At 41.4% G+C, this 20,530-nt stretch overlaps 1 protein-coding gene across 1 annotated transcript; it reads right to left on the bottom strand.

Moving 5' to 3' along the window:
* Nucleotides 1-15,557: 15,557 nt before the first annotated feature.
* SCP2D1 (SCP2 sterol binding domain containing 1) lies at nucleotides 15,558-16,224 on the bottom strand. Its single transcript, XM_016146100.2, has one exon. The coding sequence runs from the start codon at nucleotides 16,138-16,140 to the stop codon at nucleotides 15,670-15,672; it is 471 nt and encodes a 156-aa protein (XP_016001586.2). The 5' UTR covers nucleotides 16,141-16,224; the 3' UTR covers nucleotides 15,558-15,669.
* Between the last annotated feature and the right edge of the window lie 4,306 nt (nucleotides 16,225-20,530).

Below are 20,530 nucleotides of genomic sequence, written 5' to 3'. Positions count from 1 at the left end.
GGATGGGGGAGGGGAGGAAACAGCAATTGGATTAAATATGGCGAAGTGAGATGTCCCCAGATCTCTCCCCTTGAAACAACAATAAACTGAACACCTAAAAATCAATTTTAAAAAAACACCCAAACTGCACACCAGCATGTCTGAGCATGGGATCTGTGCATAAGAACTACCATAAGTCAGAACCCCAGGTGTTGGGCGATTGACTGGGAGAAACAAAGAAGCTGCCTCTCACAGCCAGAGATCCCTGTAGGAAGAGAAGGAGAGAAGGAGTGGTGACTTCCATGAACAGCCCTGCCTGGGAGTGCTGTGATCTCCACGCTGATGGCAGCCGTGCCCAGTCATCAGGGTAAAAGGCAGAGACATGAGGACGGCAGAGAAGCAGGGATAGCAGAGAAACAAGAATTGATTTTTGCCAGCCGCAGTCGCAAAACCAAGGCTGAGCTGCAGCCCCCATCCCTCAACCCAGAAGGCCCCTCCCCCCATACCCTCCAAGACAGAACAGCACAGAGTCCCAGGGGAATCTGAGCAAATGCTACCAGCTACCAAAACTGTTGCTAACAGTGACAAGAACTGAGACTAAGGGTGGGGAGCATAATTAAACATCTATAAGGAAAAAAAAAGACATTATTAAAACTTCATATAAAGCGGAGATCCAAGAGACTTAGATGCTGCCTACTGGAAATCAAAAGAAAAACACCTTTGCAACAGGCTAGGGACCATTATATAATAAACCTTTCTGGGGGGAGGGGGGCAGGGAAATGCAGAACACACTTCCATTAATTCCCAGGTGGATAAATAGTACATTAAACACCATGAACAACCAAGGTGACAGGGCAGCTCAGAAATAAAGGGAAAAATCTCCAGAAAATAAGCTCACAGACATAGAAATATGGAACTTAAATGACAGAGAATTGGGGATGGTCCTTCTGAAAAAACACGAAGAGATTCGAAACAAGTCATATCAACAATTTCAGGATTTGAAAAAACAACTAGATGAGCAGAATGAATTCTTTAGCAAGGAGACTGAAACTCTCAAAAGGAATTGAAAAGACCTTCTGAAGATAAAGAACACACTGCAAAAGTTGAAAAATGAAATACCAAGCTTGGGAAATAGAGTCAACCAAATAGAGAAAAGAATTAGTGATATCAAAGACAGAAATCTAGAAATAAATCAGAAGGAAGAAGGGAGAAACCAAAGAATGAAAAATAATGAAAAAGAAATATAAGAACTAGCTGATACCATCAGGAGAGGAAACAAGAATAATTGCATTTTCTAAGGGGAGGAAAAAGCAGGGATTAGAAAGCATTTTCAGACAAATAGTTGATGAGAATTTCCCAAATCTAAGGAATGAGTTGGAGCTTGGAATTCAAGAAGTCAATAGAAGACCCAATTATCTCAAACCAAAGAGGCCTTCACCAAGACACATTGTATTAAAATTATCAAAAATCAATGACAAAGACAGAATTCTCAGGGCAGCCAGAGAAAAGAGACAATAACTTATAATGGAAAACCATTAGATTATCATCGGACTTCTCAGCACAGTTCTTACAAGGCAGAAAGAAGTGGAATCAAATATTTAAAGTATTAAGTGAAAGGAACTACCAGCCAAGAATAATGTATCCAGCTAAGCTCTCCTTTAGATATGAAGGAGAAATAAAGACCTTTTCTGACATACAAAAATTGAGGGAATTCTCCACTATGAGGCCTGCACTACAGGAAATACTGAAAGGGATAAGCTCACCTAAAACAAAATGACAAAAAATAATAATAATTAGGAGTAAGGTGACTAGCAGGCTGATAAAAGTAGGCCCTTACTAAGAACTCTTACTAGAAACGGGGAATATTAAGCTTAAAATAAGACGAGATTTGCTACATCAAAATAGTAATGAATGCTCAGCATACATAGGGACAAATTGAGACAACAATGACTGAAAACACAAGGACAAGGAAGCAATGGAAACACCAAGATACCAGAAAGCAAAAGATAAAATGGCTATAAGAAGACCTCATATTTCAATAATCAGCCTAAATGTAAATGGACTGAGCTCACCAATAAAAAGGCACAGAGTTGCAGATTGATTCAAAAAACAAAACCCAACCATATGCTGCCTCCAGGGGACACATTCAGCTCCAAAGGCAAATATAGACTCAAAGCGAAAGGGTGGAAAATATTTCAAGCAAATGGCATTCAGAGAAAAGAGGGAGTAGCAGTACTAATATCAGGTGAAATAGACTTCAAAATAAAAAATGTAAAGAAAGATACAGAAGGACACTTCATAATGATAAAGGGAATCATGCACCAAGAAGACATAACACTTATTAATGTTTATGCTCTCAATCAGGGAGCCCCAAAATCTACAAATCAATTACTAACAGAACTAAAGGGAGAAACAGACCAAATCACTACCATAGTAGGGGACACAAATACCTCACTGTCAGATATGGAACAGATCATCCAAACAGAAAAGCAATAAAGAAATAACATCCTTAAATGATACATTAGACCGACTGGACATAATTGACATTTACAGAGCCTTCCACCCCAAAACAGCTGCTTATACATTTTTCTCTAGTGTACATGGAACATTCTCAAGGAGTGACCACATACCAGGACACAAAGATAACTTTAACAAATAAAGAGGGTTGAAAGCATACCAACTATATTCTCTGATCATAACGCTTTGAAACTAGAGATCAACTGTAAAAAGAAGTGGGAAGAACCACAAATACATGGAGATTAAACAACATACTACTGAGGAATAACTCAGTCAGAGAAGAAATAAAAAGAGCAATCAAGAAATATATAGAAACAAATGATAATGATAATACAACATATCAAAACTTTGGGAACACAGCAAAGTCATAAGAGGAAAGTTCATATCATTACAGGCCTATCTCCAAAAATAAGAATGAGCCCAAATAAATAACCTAACGCTTCATCTTAAAAACTAGAAAAGGAAGAACAAATGAAGCCTTAAGTCAGCAGAAGGAAAGAAATAATCAAAATTAGAGCAGAAATAAATGAAACTGAAAACAAACAAATGAACAAACAAAAAAAATAAATGCAACAAAGAGCTGGTTCTTTGAGAAGGTTAATAAAATTGACAATCCTTGACTAGACTCACTAAAGGAAAAAGAGAAAGGACACAAATAAACAAAATCAGGAATGAAAAAGGGGAAATTGCTACTGACACTGCAGAAATACAAAGGATCATACAATACTATGAAAAAGTACACAGCACCAAATTTAATAACCTAGAAGAAATGGACCAGTACTTAGAAAAATACAACCTTCATAGACTGAATCAAGAACTGGAAAATCTAAATAGACCAATCAGCAGTATGGAAATTGAAACAATCATCAAGAAGATAAAACATGTACCAAAAACATGAATAAAAAATGGTAATGACTACATTCCTATCAATGAATACCTCAAATGGAAAAGAATTAAGTGCTCCAATCAAAAGATAGAGTGGCTGAATAAGAAAACAAGATCCTTACATATGCTGACTACAGGAGACTCACTTCAGATTAAAAGGCACACGGACTAAAAGGAAGAAGATGACAAAAGATATTGCCTTATTGGACCACGAGGGTATTGTGCTGAATAAAGTAAGTCAGATAGAAAAAGATAAATATCACATAATTTCGCACGTGCATGTGGAAGCTAAAGAACAAGATAAACAACAATAACAACAAAAATGGAAACAAATGTATACAGAGAATATTTTGAGGGCTACTACATGGAAGGAAGGTTGGGGGGATGATGAAAAAGAGCAAAGGGATTAGGAAGTACAAATGGACACTTACAAAATAGACATGGAGATATAAAGTGTAGCATAAGGAGAATAGTCAGCAATGTTGTAATAAATAAGTAAGGGGAAAGATGAGTACTAGATTTAATGGAGTGATTACTTTGCAAGTTATAAAGATCTCTAATCACTATGAGGTACAACTGAAACTAATATATTATTGTATGCCAAATACAATTTTTAAAAAATTCATTGAATTGTACAATGTATATATGAGCAACTAATTTCCTATTATATTTCAATAAAGCCAGGGCAGGAGGGGTGGGGGGGAACTATCTAAGTGGTACTATGAGGAGCTTTTTTCTAAAACAAACAAACAAACCAAAAAAAGACACTAGACCAGCTTCATAAAAAATATTTACATGTGAGAAAGCTTTATGACTAATTTTATGGGACTGCTGCTCAAGATAAAGAAAATATAAATAGGAGACAAATTAATAAGTCAACCAGCTGGCCAATGATTTTTCAGAAAGTTTTCCAAAGTCCTGTGCCCATGAACCCCACAGAACCAATTTCTCCAGATAACTCCATCAAAGCCACTGCCTGAGTCCCGCTCAGGGCTGGCTGCCTTGAACCAGCCCACTGATGCCAGCTTATTGTAGTGCCTGAGTCCCTGAGGGTGTGCGATGCATAGGCACCTGCAAGGGCATGTTGCGTTCTATGTGCTGTTTGGGACAATATCTCTGAGTGAGTCTCTGTAATGAAAAACAATTAAAACTCATCAGTCACTAGTCCATTGTATTGATTTCTGATACTGGCTTTTTTTTTTTTAAAGGAGAAAATTTAAAAATGAGATTTTATTTACTCTTTATTAAACTTGCTTTATAATAATGATTGCTTCTGCATTCCTGGTTTACTTATACCACCCCATCCCTATGGGGCCTGTTCCCCTTACAACTCCAATATCCTCCCCAAGAGACATGGAAAGTAGCTCAATGAGAAGATATAATTACAGTTAGAGAACTTTAAAGCTTGAGGAATGTGATTCCCCAAGAGAGGTGAGACTGGAGCCTAGAGCAGCCGTGAACTCCTGGTTTTTACACAACAAAGCTGGGCACCGGCTTGACATGGAGCTCAGGTCTGCCTTCAACAATTTCTGAAAGTGAAGCCCGTGGAATCACAGCAGCCATGGCCTTGCACTCTTTTATTCTTCTCTGGATTTCAGTTTATTCAACCCCAAAAGCAAATCCTGGATTAGGTGAATCCCAAAGTCCTGTCTAGTGCTTTGATTTTTTTTTTTAATTTTATGGGAAGAGGTCAGAGATACTACACCTCTTTTCATAACACATTTGGGGTCAAACAGACCTGTTTTCAAATCTCAGCTCCACCTAAACCTTGTGTCCTTGTGATGCAAGTCACTTAGCTTCCCTTCCCTCAGATGACGAAGTAAGCAGAGCAAGTCTCCACCATGGCCACATGCAATTCAAAGGCACTCAGGGTGTTTTTTTCAAAATAATTTGCTATACGGCAGTTGTATTTATTGAAGAGATGCTTTCCTGTTCACATAAGTCAAGGCCAATTTTCTGCAGTATTTACAAAGGATGGTGGGTTTTTCTTTTACCAGCTGAGTATGGCCTTCTGCCATGAACAGTAGCTTAACACAGGTTAAAAGCCATTCCATTTTGATGGCCTCAAAATTGTGCAATTCCCAACTATCTTTAATTTTTTGGTATTTTATTTAACATTTGGATCATAAAGTAAGACTTTGTTATTATTTTATATTAAACTATGTCAGGATCACATCATTCAAATTCATATAAAAATAACCAAAACTATATATAATATTTCAAAAGACATCAAATTAGTCATCATGGAGCAAACCCCAGAACTTTGTTGGTCTATCTTGCACTTGATTTATGTGTGCGCACTTAATTACATGTGTGTGAGCTAAGACCTTGGCAGGCCCTCAACCTCCCAGTGGCAATGGGAATAATTTCAGGACCTCTTTCAGTGGATACATGTTAAGCACTTAATGCAGTACTTAGCACATAGACAAATGTGCCCAAAATTCTACCTCTTACTGTTATCACTGAGCTGACCTCCCTTTTCTCAGTTACCATCCAAATACCAGCCATTTTTTTAAATTATAAATATGCAAGGGAAATTGGGACCACCTGGATTCAGTGTGGGGTTGAAGAGAAAGAAGCCAATGCATTGCAAAGGAAAGGATGGTGTCATGGATTCTGGTTGGCCATACAACCAAGATGCCACCAGCATCCTCTGACCCTCCAACACGATTTCCACTGCCCCATGTTACCACTGCATACTATCATTTGGCCACGTATTCATGGCATTGAGATTTCTTTAGACTCAGAAGAAAATATGGTGTCATTGGGAAATACAAATGAATGGCTTTCCTTCTTTCCTTGAGGTTTCTCTTGAAGTCCTTTTAGTGACTCATTACGTTGTTGCCTAAACAAACACCGAAATGAAACCCTCAGCTTCCTGGGGCAGACTCTTGGGTTTAGTCTTTGGTTTGTCCCATCAGTGATGTCAAAGGGTCACCACCATCATGAATGTCACCACCAGAACTTATTGAAATCTGGGGTTACAGATCTCAAGATAAGGGGAAAAATCTAAATCCTTCTGGCAATCCCAACTTTATGATTCTTTGGACCCAACTTGGATAGTGTCATTTCCTATCTCAAACTTCTCTTCCAGAATAAAACAGGACTAGCCAACATAGTGTCCAGATTTTAGCAGGCATTTTCCAGCCTCAGATCATGTGAGGATGACAAAGTCCTATTCCCAAACTAGAGGGCCATGCCCTGGCTGGCTCCTGTGCCTCTCCAGCCTCCTGCTACTATCTACCAATGACTACCATGTGCCAGTCCCACTGCCCTAGTCTTCTGTTCCTGGAACTGATCTTGCTTTGCCAGCCACAGGACATTTGCACATGCTATTTCCTTTGCCTTGAATGGTCTCATCTCTGCCCCATCTTAAGTTACCTTCCACTCATGCCTCTGATTTCATTCCTCAGAAAGCCTGCACCGACTCCATCCAGTTTACAGGGACTGGCCTGGCTTTTCTTTCTGAGCTCTTGCCGCAATGTAGAGCCAGGCAACACAATGGAAAGTTCCAGGCAGATAGAAGGTGTCCATTTTGCTCATCATTGCATCCTTTACATTTGGCACCAGACTGAGTAGGTACATTGTACATTATATGTAGGTGCTCAGTAATTAACACTGAATGAATGAATACAAGCTTGGGGGCTGGCAAAAAGCAAGATTCCAAAACAAAGGAGGTGTTCGAAAAAGAGGTACTATCTCTAAAATGTTTCCCTAGCTCCAGATTAATCTTCCAGCTCCTCCACAAGCCTCTCTGAATCCCACCCCAACTCAGCTCATACTTTGGGGACACTCCTGAAAAGAGTCCAAGTAGAATGGAGTCCTCAGGGCTTTTAGAGGAGTTTTGAGTCCACTTGCTTATAAAAGGCTCTGATCTCACAGGCCTCCAGGGACTTAAGTAAGAAACTGGCTGGCTGAAAAGCTAGGAGATTCCTTTGTCTAAAAAATTTCCTCAGTCATGCTCTTTTCCTTATTGGTGAGGAAAAAGAGAAAGCATGTGGCACCTCACTGGCTAAAATCCCAGTTAATATATGTGGTTCCCTGGATATAAGAAAAAACATCTCCAGAAAAATCTACCATCACCAACTTAACTTCCTCAGGCTACAAAACAACACTTAGAGAAAGGCACTTTCTGATCAATTCTTCAAGGAAATACCTTTCCTCAGTAGGAAATGTTCCAGAGGCTGCCAGACAGGGACACAGGAATGACCATCGCCAGCTGCCCCAGGGAACTGAGCAGCCCTCCATCACAGTATTTTCATGAGTTGTCACCCTGCCCCCATCTCTGTGACCATTCGAGGTCCCGCCCCCGCCAAAAGCCTAAAGGAACATTCCCAAGGGTCCCCTTCCCAGACTGTTTCTCAGGCGATCTGCAAATTTCGCTTGGGCTTTGGAAGCCTCCAGCTGTTTTCAAGAGTTAACTAAACAGCAATTTAATTACACTGCTGGGCTATCTAAATATTGTGCTCCACAAAATGGTACAAAGCAGATATTTTTAGGAGGTCACAGATGTTTCTCGTGATTTGCCAAGTCACAGGCCTAGAAGAATGTTTCCTCCTCCCCACTCCCCAAAGAAAAGTACAAGAGAATCTTTAGCGGCCACTTGTGGGGACCTCGAGATGTGAGTAAACACCAGTACTCAGCAGAATTCCTTCCAGCTATCTGTTTCCCTCTAAAACCCAGCAAGTGGGTTCCAAAGTCCAGCAAATCAGATGCCCAACCCCAACATGAGCTGTTTCTCTGCCTTTGTACCTGTCCTCCTGCCTCTTGATCTGTCACAAGCATTCATGAAGCACTTATTGTGTGCACGACACCACGCCATTGTTGTTACTGCAAACTTGGATAAGACACTAACAAAAACTAAGTGACAGAAAGGAACTCCTGATCACACAGACGTACAAGTAGGCCCACAGCAGCACTGTTTCAAATAGCCACCAACTGGAAACAGTCCAGATACATTGAAACTCACTCAGCAGTGAAAGGAATGAAGGGTAACCACACACAACAGTATGTATGAGTCTCAGACACAAAATGCTGAGTGTAATTAGCCATTTACATAGAGTACAAAAACAGGCAAAACTAGATTTTGTTATGTTAGAGGTCAAATAGTGGGTACCCTCGAGGAGGGAGTGACTAGAAAGGGGCAGGAGAGGGGGTTCCTGGGGTGCTGGTCTTAAGCCAGGTGTTGGTTGCAGGGGTTTGTTCCATTTGGGAAAGCTTGTTGAGCTGCACACTTAGAATTTGTTAACTTCTCTCTATAAAAAGTGGAATTAAAAAATAAATAAAAGTAATTTGCCCAGGGTTCTACAGCTAGGAAATAGCCAGGGCAAGATTCAGCCCCAGACAGTTCCAGAGTTCAAGTTCTTACCCTGTGTCCTGCTGCCCCCCACAAGTTAGAGCCCAGATGAGGTGGCCAGAACGCAGCATCCACTGTGGTCGTTCTTCAGGCCTCGCTATCACTGTCTGCTCCAGCTGACTGCTAACTAACTGCCTGGAGCCAACCACCCACATCGCAAGAGCAGCCCTCCTCCCAAGACCCATAGGAGTTGGTTTAAAAATGCAGCATCTCCCTCACTCCCTAGTGAGATGACTCCAAGGTGTGTTCTACAGCACCCTCAAACACCCGCATGGGACTGAGCCCCAGCTGCCCACAGCAGTGACCAGCTAGCTCAATTATAAACCCTGAACCTCCTTCCCTGCCTGGTCTCAAATCCCCACTCCCCCAAGTAAACTACTGGCACCAGACTCTGCCCTCGGCTCTGCTTCTGGAGCATCAAATTCAGGCAGCCCCTTCTTAGAGTCCTTCCCTGGCCACCCAGTCCCTCTCAGCCACTTTCCATTTTCTTCCCTTTTGCCAATACTCACTTTCTGAAATTATCTTGTTTGGTTATGTGTTTACTGTTTATTGCCCCCCACCCACCCACCCACCCACACATATCCCCATCTTAAAATAAAAGCTCTGGAAAAGGAGGAACCGCCACTTGCTCATCACAGTCCCCCCAGCACCTGGAACCAACAGTGATTTGCAGAATGTTTAATAACAAGTATGGTAAAGGAGAAACTAATCAAAACACAGTCCGGAGTAAATACTGGCCTTGTTAACAACTGATGTATGGTAGCTTAATATCATTAATGGCTAACATGTGATAGATGTTCAATAAATAACAGATGAATGGCTCAATTAACAAATACAGGAAATCTGGCTGCTCACTGCTAAATATCCAAAATCTGCCCTAATTTAAACCCTCCAGAATAGAAAGCTTGCCCTCATTGCTGATGCTTTTCTGGATCTCTTGTCCTAAACATGTGTGAGTGGATTCACCTGTAGGAGCTAAGACTGCCCTGTTTCCCACTTGAGAAATAGAGAAAGTGGGTGCCCTCACAGCTACCCCAAGCCTGGTCTACATCTAGGCATGGGAACTTCAGAGAAATCTGCAGAGGAGCCATGAGACATTTGCTCCATCCTTTCTAGGGCCTGGTGCATGGCTAAGCATTTTTCTGAGTTGAAGGAGGTGGCATCACAAACCCTGCCTAGACTCAAGATACTTTTAGCCTCTCCGAATCCCAGATTCATGCCAAAAGGGTTATCTTCCAATTGGGTATCATCGTTTCCTTGGATTGAGAGGAAGTGCTTCACTCACCATTACATCTCAATTCTTAGCACAGAGTCCCCCTTGCTCATAGACTGCCATAAATGTTTGCTAAATAAACTGTTCAATATCATTTCAATATTACACTGTGTTAAATTCTTACTCATGGCACACAGACCTTGCACTCAATACTTCCCTATACTACTCCCGAATCAGAGATGCAAGTCCTGTTCAAAGGTGTAAAGCAGGCTACGAATAGGATCTAAAAAGCTATTTTTCTGAGGATGTTCACCGTATAAGCTGGCATCCACACTTTCGGGCTGTTCCCTTAAAGGAGCACCTCTTTTCTGCACCAGGTGTCCATGGTTGTCACTTCAGGTTGATTTGCCTCCTCCTATATCTAGTCAGGAAACCAGAAAAACCGGGAAGTGTGGGTTTCATTAACACTCACATAAAACTGGGGGTTAGGGGAATCTCCCAGGAGAGCATTTCTTGTGCCTCTAACAGGAGGCATGAAATCCTTCATAAGAATAGAAGGCACAAGCATCCCCTCAGCCTTGCTCATGGTGATTGGCAGGACTGCTCTCACAATGAGGAAAAAGAAATCCCACCTCCAAGGAAGAGGTGTTTATTTTTCATTCTTCATTTGATTTCCCCTAAAGGATACAAGCAAATGTGAGAAAAGTTTCGGTTGGGTAAGACAAGTCCAAACTTTGGCCCTTCAGGTAGGCATTCTTTGAAGAAGAGAGGTATATGTAATTTTTGGAATAAGTTAAAATGCAAAGTGGAGAATAGCATCTGTAGTCGACTACCATTTCTGTTAAAAAAAAAAAAGTGAGAGGCGTAACACATACATTGTGGCTCATGTACACACATCTGGAAGGACACACAAGAAGCCAGTAACTGGGTGACTTTGGGGATAAAAATGGAAAAGGGGGATCAGGAGAAGTATGAAGAACTGAATTTTCTCTGTACACTTCTTTGTACTATTTAGATTTTTTGCCATGTGCATGTTTTTCAAACGAAATTTAAGGAGTTTGTTTATTCATTCAACAAACAATAATGGAGTATACAGTGGGTGTCGGGGATTGAGAGAATGAGACAAAGGGGAACCAGGCAAACCTATGACTGATTCCTGCCCTCAAGAGCATAGGCACTGGGAGGTGCATAGGTCAGTGACATAATGTGTCATCCAACCTGAGACCCTTCTGAGGAAGGAAACACCACTAATTGAACACTAAGACTGAAGTGTAAAATGAGACTTCCTGGGCAAACCAAGATGTTTGGTTGGCCCAGACAGGATAATGCCCACCCCCAGCCAGAACGCAGCCAGAACACTGGAAAAAAGAGAGGCATAGGAACTATGAGAGAAGATGACAACTGAGTGCAGGCAGGCATCATGGAGGAGGATCTAAAGGGTAGGTGGGTATTAGGTCATACATTCAGAGGGGAAAGATAGGCAGAATTATGGTCTCAAAAAGATTCTACATCCCAACCCACAGAACTATGGATTAAATGATACATCACACACATGAATTCATTACTTGTCTTAGCTCATGCTGCTATAACAAAATACCATAGACTGGGTATCTTATACAACAGGCATTTATTTCTCCAGTTCTAGAAGCTGGAAGTCTGAGATCAGGGTACTGGCATGGTCAGGTTTTGGTGAGAGCTCTCTTCTTGACTTGTAGTCGGCACCTTCTTGCTGTGTCCTCACACGGCGAAGAAAGAGCACATATGAATTTTGGTGGGAAGGGAGCATAATTCTTCAGTCCATACCATTACCTTACATGGCAAAAAGGACTTCGCAGATGTAATTAAAGTTACTAATCAGTTGACATTAAAATAGGGAGATTATCCTGGGATATCTGGGTGGGCCCAAGGTAATCATGCAAGTCCTTTAAAGTAGCGGTAGAAGATGAAGACAGAAGAGTTCAGAGAGATTTAAAGCCTGAGAAGAACCTGACTGACATACTATTGCTGGATTTGTAGATAGAGAAGCCACATGACCAGGAATACAGGTGGCTTACAGGAGTTGAGAGAGCATCCTTAGCTGATAACCAGTGAAAAAACAGGGACTACAAGTCCTATAACTCCAAGGAACTGAATTAGGCCACAACCCAAATTAGCCTAGAGAAGATGATCTCCCTTAATCCCCCAGTTGAGAGCCCAGCCTGGATGACATCTTGATTTCAGCCTGTGCCATGAGATCGAAACAGAGAACCCAGCTGAGCCCATCCAGACTTCTGACCTGAAGAAACTGTGAGATGATAAACAGGTACTGTTTTAAGGGATGAAATTTGTGGTAATTTGTTACACAGTAATAGAAAACTAACACAGTATTTCAGTTAGGAGGAAGAGTAAGAGCATTTATCAGGGTGAGCTGTAGTCTTTAATACAAATGCCCTATGGGGCCCAGCTTGAGAAAAAAACAGTGTAAGCTCAGTGACAAAGGACCACCAAGACCCAGTCTAAGAGTCAAGGAGGCAGCATGGAGGTGGGAGCAGGCCTGTCTGGAAAGCCCACCCCACTCTCCATCCCCCAAGTTATTGCCTGGCAGGAAGATGGGCTCAGTGTGGCCAAATAATCCAGTTTTTTAGAGAGAATCCAGAAAACCAATTCTTATATAAAACATCCTGATTCCAACTTTATAAACACTTACTGGCCAACCTTGCAACACACAGATGTGTGTTTTGAGCCAGACGTGAGTTTCTAAGGCATCGGCTGAGTGTGAGAGACAAGGTAGAAAGAAGGTCTCTAGAATAGGGTGTGAAAGCTAAGTGTGGACATTTATGGAAGTCAATAGGGAGCCAGCGAGAGTCCCTCCTTTCCCCTCATCCAGAAGAGACAATGAAGTTACATGCATGGAAAACCCACCTGGGCCAGTGACTATGCTGTGGATGACCTCCTTGGAGCTCTGCAACAACCTGATGTCATAGGGCTATTGGACCCATTTCTGGGTGAGGCAGCTAAGGCATAGAGTTGTTCAATAATTGCCTGTGATTATGCAGATATGAAGTGGTGATGCAGGCTCAAAACTATGTTTTTGAATCCACAGTCTGAGTCCTTCCAGCTGTTCTACATGGCATCCCGCATCAAGCAATTTTGTTCCTTTTGATTGAAAACAGGTTTGCTGTTGTGTTTCCCAAGGCCTGGACTCTTCTCTCCTCACTTAATTAGTAAGACCTCTCCTTATTCAAGGCTTCCGTTCTTCCTTTTCTCCAGCTTCTACCACGGTGGCTGCCCAAATCCCATGATGCCTTCCTCACCTCTCCTACATACCAGCCTTTCAGACTCTACTGCTCACTTTCAGCTCAGTCTCTCAGCTTCCCAGTTCCAAATTCCTGAGAAAGAAATCTAATAGGTTCAGGTCATGTTTTTGTCCTGAGTCATAATGGGTCATAGGTCACTGGCCAGCCAAAGGGTGGGCCTCCCTTCGGGCAGATGCCAGCCTAGCCTTGACCTTTTATAACCTCTCCTTTAATCCCATCCCACTCCACCCCCACCCCATCTCTAATCAATTTCTGTCTCAGGGCCAATCTTTAGGGGCTATTCATTATATGAGCAGGACCATTCAGGGAAGCCACTTCCCTAAAAACAGCATCCCAAACACCTGCCCAGCCTTGCCCAATACTCATAAATATGGCTTGAATGGAGGTGCCTGCACCAGGCAAGGTAAGCATTCACAACAGTATTCAAAATCAGTCTAAAGCCTCTGAGACACCTGCAGGGACCCTGGTGGGAGCACTGCATGGATCACCAATGGAATGACCCAGGTGAGCAAAGAAACCAGGGAGCTCTTGACGTCCCCACTCACAAACATTCAGTAATTCCTTATTACAAAGTTGAGCATCATTGAACAAAAGTTCTCTTCATTTTCCAATGAGATTGTGTTAATGTTGAGCTGTCACTCTGCCTCCTTCTGACATGGAGAACTCAGGAAGGCCTCTGCAGAGGCCATCCAAATCAGTGAGGGGTTTTGGCAGACACATGATGAGGTCAAAGGATTCCTTGTGCTGGGTATGATTTTAAATCCTCTTTATAAAGCTTTCATTTTCCATGGAGGGCAGACAGTTTTTAAAACAGCTTTATTGTGCTTCTATTGACATATAAGAAACTGCATATGTGTATATAAAGTATACAATTTGATGTGAAACCATCACCACAATCAAGATAACGATTCTATCCATCACCCCTAGTTTCCTCACCCCACCCACACTGAACACCCCAACCCTATCTATTAACAACTACTGATCTTTTTTCTGTCACCACGGTTTGCATTTTATAGTATATTACATAAATAGAATCATATTGTATGTATTTAGTTTTACCTGGCTTCTTTCACTCAGCATAATTATTTTGACATTTAACCATGCTGCTGCATATATATCAATAATCCATTTCTTTTTATTGCTGAGTAGTATTCCATGGTATGACATACCACAATTCGTTCATCCATTCACTTGATGAACATGTGCTCTATTCCCAGTTTGGGATTATGACAAATACAGCTGCCATGAACTTTCATGTACAAATTTTGTTACTTGTACATATACTTTCTTTCCTCTTGGGAATAGCTGGATAATTTTGTAGGCATATGTTTGATCATGGTCATGTCAATGAAAGTTCCTTGTGAGTTTCAGAGTATCCACACTGCATATATTTAGCCTACAAGATAAGGTATACATAGACCACATGTGAACAATCAACATACATACTCACCCATGAGGAGGTCACATCAGGCTGTAGCTGGCTTCATTCTAGTCCTCCCAGTATATGCAGAGGGCTTCCAGAGGGAAAAATCTCCCAGAATGCACTTCAATTTTATAAAATGTCATTGCACAAGCTCCTGACACTTCAGAAATGGCCCACAAGATGGCTATGTGATCTGTCTCCAGGAGATCTTTTAAATAAGGGCAACATCTCACTGGTCTAGAATAGAACAGTTATGATCAATACTGAAAGCTGCATAAACTAGAGCAAGGGTTCTTCAAGAGTGCTCCCATCGGCATCACCTGGGAACTCGTTAGAAATGTACATTCTACCCAGCCCAGAACTACAAAGTTGGAACTCTGAGTGGGGCCCAGCACTTTGGGATTTCACCAGGCCTCCAGGTGATCTGATGCATGCTCCAATTTAAGAACCAGTGGCCTAGAACATCTTTCAAGCCTTTTGACTCTCCTGGAGTTTTAAATCCATCAAAAGTCATGATAGACCAAGAGCATCATCACCTCTATTGCCTTGTCCCACCCACATAGCTGTGGAGCCCACCCTTTTAGAACTCTGCAGCCCCATATTAAATTCTTCTCAAAGAGATCATCACTTATTTCCCCAAAGCACTAAACAAACAAACAAACAAAATCCAGGACTTGGGAATTCAATCATTGAAGCATTTAAATCCAACTGTCAAAACTACCATTTCTCTATATTTGGCTCTCTACATAGCATATTTCAGCATAAATGAATCTAAAAGAAAAAGACAAAAATTTTAGGTGATACACTCCAACACTCTTTACTGATCTAGAACCCTCACTGCAAATTTACACATCAGCAGGAAAGTTAATCAAACTTGAATAGGAAGAATTTGAGTAAAAATATTGGAACCTTTTTGTTTTAATCTTCAGTTTAAGCATGATTTTTGCTCAACATTATAAGCAGAAGAAGTTCTGATCACTTTCTGGGTGTTTTTACATGCTTAAAATTTAGCCCAGTCTTTGAAAACCCTCTCCAGCTTCTGGCCAAGCAGAACTTTGCCACTCACTTTGAACTTGCCAGCAAGGAAAGCCTTCTGAGGGTTCATTTTGCCCAAAACCAACTCCATAAAGACAGGTTCTGGGATTGTAAAGACAGTGTCTGCTGGGAGCCTGGCAGATCCTGGATACATATCCCCAGAACCATTCTTCAGATCAATGGTCCACTGCAGAATGGTCTTCCCATTTTTGGTGATGTCCAGCTGAAAGATGGCATTGACTTTCTTTACCAGTTGGGCTCCCACTTCTTTGATGTGGTGGCTAATATCCTCGAACACTGGGAAGCTCTGGAATTCTGATAGCTCTAGAGGGTGTGGCATGGCAGGTTCCCGAGCTGACCCTAGTTCCTTGAACTGACCCGGCTGAGTTCCATCCCCTGCTTTGATCTTGGGTTGATGGTCAATTCTCTTCCACATCTTACTGTGCTGGTCCTCTTGACCTTGCCATCTGGTTTGTGAGCAGCTGTGGCCAGATTAATATCCACAGGTCAGATTGTGACATCAAAGATGAGGCCTCAGCAGGGAATGTGTGTGCTACAGTCTTATTGGCCAAACAGATGCTAATATGTGACATGGAGTGAGGCCTGAGACAGGTAATTGTGAGGCAAATCCATACCACCATCCCAAACCAATCAGAGCCAACAAAGATCTGTACCCCATGCTGGGAATATGGGAAACTGGCCTCAGAAATTTCTTTGGTGACATGAGCTCTCTCTTTCCAACACAGCCATCTCCCAGTAGCAACCCTAATTGAGAAAACAGTTATTTTGATTCCTTCAAAAGTAAAACATCCTTAAGGCATAGATCATGGTGCTGGCTGCTAGTGGAATGGGAAATTCTTTTAGAGCAAAATAGCTTGTTGGAGGAGGAATTTTCACAGGGCATGCATCAATCAGAAAGCTTCCAGAAGCACAGTGGTGGGGGGCGTGTGATATCCCTCAGATGAGCAGAAGATATTTTAGGTAATAATATAGCCCTTACTCTGGCACTGTTCTAGGAACTGTACATGTATTAACACTTTTAATCCCCATTACAACATTCCGTGGTGGGTACTACTTCTTATCCCCTTTTTTACGGATGAGGAAACTGAGGCAAGGAGAAATGAAGTAACTTGTCCAAAGTCACATAGCTACTAAGTATGGTAGCAAGGTTTGAACAGAGGTGGAATGACTCTAGAACCCACTTGTAGTCTGTCTGCTACTTTCTCATGATTAAGATCAGGGTTTTTGGCAGTAATACCCAGAAGTGCTCGTGTCCTCAGTACATCATATCAAGGGGTAGATGGTGTCAGTATGTCCCATTGCTGGTTATGTCGACTTTGATCACTTGATTAAAGTGGTATCTGCTAAGTTTCTCCACTGCAGAGTTACTGTTTTTCCCTGAGCAATGAATAAATATCTTGTGGGGAGACACTTTAAGACTTTGCAAATATCCTATATCATACCACGCTTCAACTCAGTCCTTTCTGCATCCATCCCTGGTCCATCAGCGTGATGTGTGCTAAATGGTCATTTTGATTTCTAATACTGCCTTCGGTTATAATAATTGGAATTCTGCTGTAAGAAAGAGCTGTTCCTTCTCTCTCATTTCTTTATTCAATTATGGATTTATTTCATTATGAATTGTGGATATTTATTTTATTCTGTGAGTCATGATCTATTATTATCATTATTTATTTTCTGGCTCAGATCGTCTGAGTTTCGGCCACTGAGAGCTCCATTGGGCTGGTGTCTCTGTCCTTTTTCCTAACCATACTGCTCCTATTTGTAAGTGATGCTACATTAAATGAAGTTTCTGGTAGCTTTGTTCTTTCTGGGAGGAGTACAGAAAATAAAAAAAGCTTTGTCACATTTTCTTTGTATGTGATAGATGAGCTGGTATTATCAACATAGAGCAGTTAATCAAAACGAAACAGCCCCCCAACATCAAGTCTATTCTGAGGCCACCAGGTATGGACAACATCTGCATAGAGAATGTTAAATGAAGAGGCAGGCAATTCCCCAGTAAGTTTGCTGTGAGAAACCAACAGAGAACTGAGGCTCATTGCCACCGGTATCTGTTCTTCCTCAAGGGTAGGGCTGTCTCTTCTGAATCATTCAGATAGGTCTCCTGCCTTAGCATGTTAGATGGAAATACAGTTCCACAGTCTATACATGTCCCCTTCCTATTTCTTTTAAAGGTGGGGATTTCTACCATTAAAAGAAATCCCAGTAAGAATGGCTAATAAGCACATGGGAAGATGCTCAACATCATTAGTCACTGGGGACATGCAAATTAAAACTACAATGACTCACTACAAGAAAAAAAAATTATAACTATATATTGTAATGGATGTTACCTAGATTTACTGTGGTGATCATTTATTTCACAATATATACAAATATCAAATCATTATGTTGTACACCTGAAACTAATAATATTATATGTCAATTATATCTCAATAAAAAAAAATCATGAGCAAAGATGTTTAATAATTTTGAGGTGAAAAGAAATACCACCAGTGGGTGATCTTTCTCTCTCTAGACTTTTCTCCCACGTCCCTGCAGGAGCCTTGCAGATGGGGAGTTTTACATTCCCCTCCTGAACATTCCTTGAGCTTCCCACCTCTAGATTTTTGCATCCTGTCCTCTGTTGCTATCCAAACTCTGTTCTTCCTTCAAAACACAACTTATACCATGTCAGCCTCTATCGAACCCCACCACCACCACCATGCATTATTATCTACACAAACATTTAGCTGGATATGCTTCCAATTAGCGTGCATAAAATCAAGCATGCAGCAGCCTCGGAAAACACTTTACCAAGACTATGGGGTCTGTGAGAACATCCAGTAAACATCATTTCTCTTCCCCACCTGAATCCTTAAAAAAATGAGAAATAAGACAAGGAATAGCAGATGGAAGCCAAAATTTTGCCTTTATCACTGAGAGAAGCATAGTTGAAAGAAAAGACTTAAATGAGGTCCCACAATGCAAGGCAGAGTTAGTGACCCACCTACCTCTCAGCCACTCTACAGAAAGGGCTCTGCATATGAGGCTGGTCACAAGGGGCCCACCCAGGGAAATTTTTGCACACAAAAGAGCTCCGTTTATATTTCCCAGATTTACCACTCAAAAAAGTCACTTCACCCAAGGGAGTAAAGGGGTGAAGAGAGACCAGGAATGTTTGGGGGAGAAATTGCTTTGGAAGAAAATTTCCTCCTTGAGGAAACCAGAGAGTGGAAACAGGCCCTGTCCTCTAGCAAACACTAGGGTGAGGGTGGGAGAGTAAATTCAAGGGAGCCTGGTCATGGATCATGATTTTCGCCTAATATTTTCTTTTCGTACTTCAATTTCTTCTCTTTTCCCCCTCGTTTTTTTGTTGAGGTTTTTACAATTCAAACTGGGGATTCTCTCAGTTTCCCTCACTCCCTCTCAAGCCTTACTCTGCCCTGGGAGAATGAATACTCCCTGTCAATATAGGTAAATAAATAAAGACTCAGATTTAATGGTTAACTTTTGTGACCTGTAAATGAGAGAATATTTAACATTGTAGGTGTCAGAATAGGCTAGCTTGAGTTTTATAAAAAATCTAGACAATAATAATTCATTTTTCCCAGGGGGTACACAGTGAGGGCCTGTCAGAACCAAGTGGTCAGCAGAAACTAGAAGTTTAGACAGAAAAAATTCCATAAATAAGAAATTTGAACACAAGCATTGAGCCCACTGCCCAGCAGAATTTTCTGAGATAATAACAATGTTCTGCATCTGTGCTGTCCAAAGCAGTAACCACTAGCTGTTTATGGCTGTGGAGCACTTGACATGGCTAGTACAACTGAGAATGAATCAATTTTATTTAGTTATAATTAATTTAAATTGAGGTAGTGACATATGCTTTCCCATCGGCATCCTGGGAAACAACTCCCGTATCTTCCTAACCACCATAAGGAAGTTTCATGGGCACCATTGAGAATACTTCCAATTATGAGCACCAAAAACAGACACAACTCAAATGGCTTAAACAGTAACAAGAAGTATCTCCCATCTTTAATCACTGAATTACACCAAACTCACATAAAAATCTATTCTTAAAACCTTCAATAACTCACTTGACACTATTACACATGTGGAACAGAGACTAGCTCCCATTGGTGGGATGTGGTCCATGTGAGGGTACCCCATTTTCATACATAGCTAAAAGCCTAAAGACACATATGTATTTAAAATTGTACTGTTACATTTATCTTTGAATTAGGACATAAGCGTATCAAAGTAGGTGATTACTGGGTAACTTCAGAGTTAAACTGTATAAGGTATGACTGCCTGAAAGCCAACAAACTTAATTCCTTCTTACAGCCCATCCAAACTGTCCTTGATGAGTAAAACACATCTTAGTTAACAATTGCTCCAGTAATGCTGTGTTACAAACCACCCCCAAACTCACTGACTTAAAACAATAAGCATTTACTTAGCTCATGGACCAGCAACTTAGGCTGGGCCCACCTGGATGATTTTTCTGGTCTTCTCTGGGTTCACTCACATATCTGGCAGTTGTCTGATTATCAGCCGAAGTGCTTGAGCCATGTTACACTCATTCTCCCACAGGCTAACCTAGACACATTGTCATGGTGGAGGCAGGGCATGAGCAAACAACTTCAACTGTGAGTGCTTTTCCAGCCTCTGCTTGCACATATTGGCCAAAGGACATCACATAGGCAAACCCAGAATCATAGTAGGAAGGTACTACCAGGCTACATGGCAAAAAGTGTTGCTATGAACTGAATATCAGTGTCCCTCCAAAACTCATATGTTGAAACTCAGTGTTGCCC

This window comes from Rousettus aegyptiacus, unplaced genomic scaffold (assembly GCF_014176215.1).
Source record: "Rousettus aegyptiacus isolate mRouAeg1 unplaced genomic scaffold, mRouAeg1.p scaffold_m13_p_12, whole genome shotgun sequence".
Classification (NCBI taxonomy): domain Eukaryota; kingdom Metazoa; phylum Chordata; class Mammalia; order Chiroptera; family Pteropodidae; genus Rousettus; species Rousettus aegyptiacus.
This window is presented reverse-complemented; position numbering and strand designations above follow the sequence as displayed.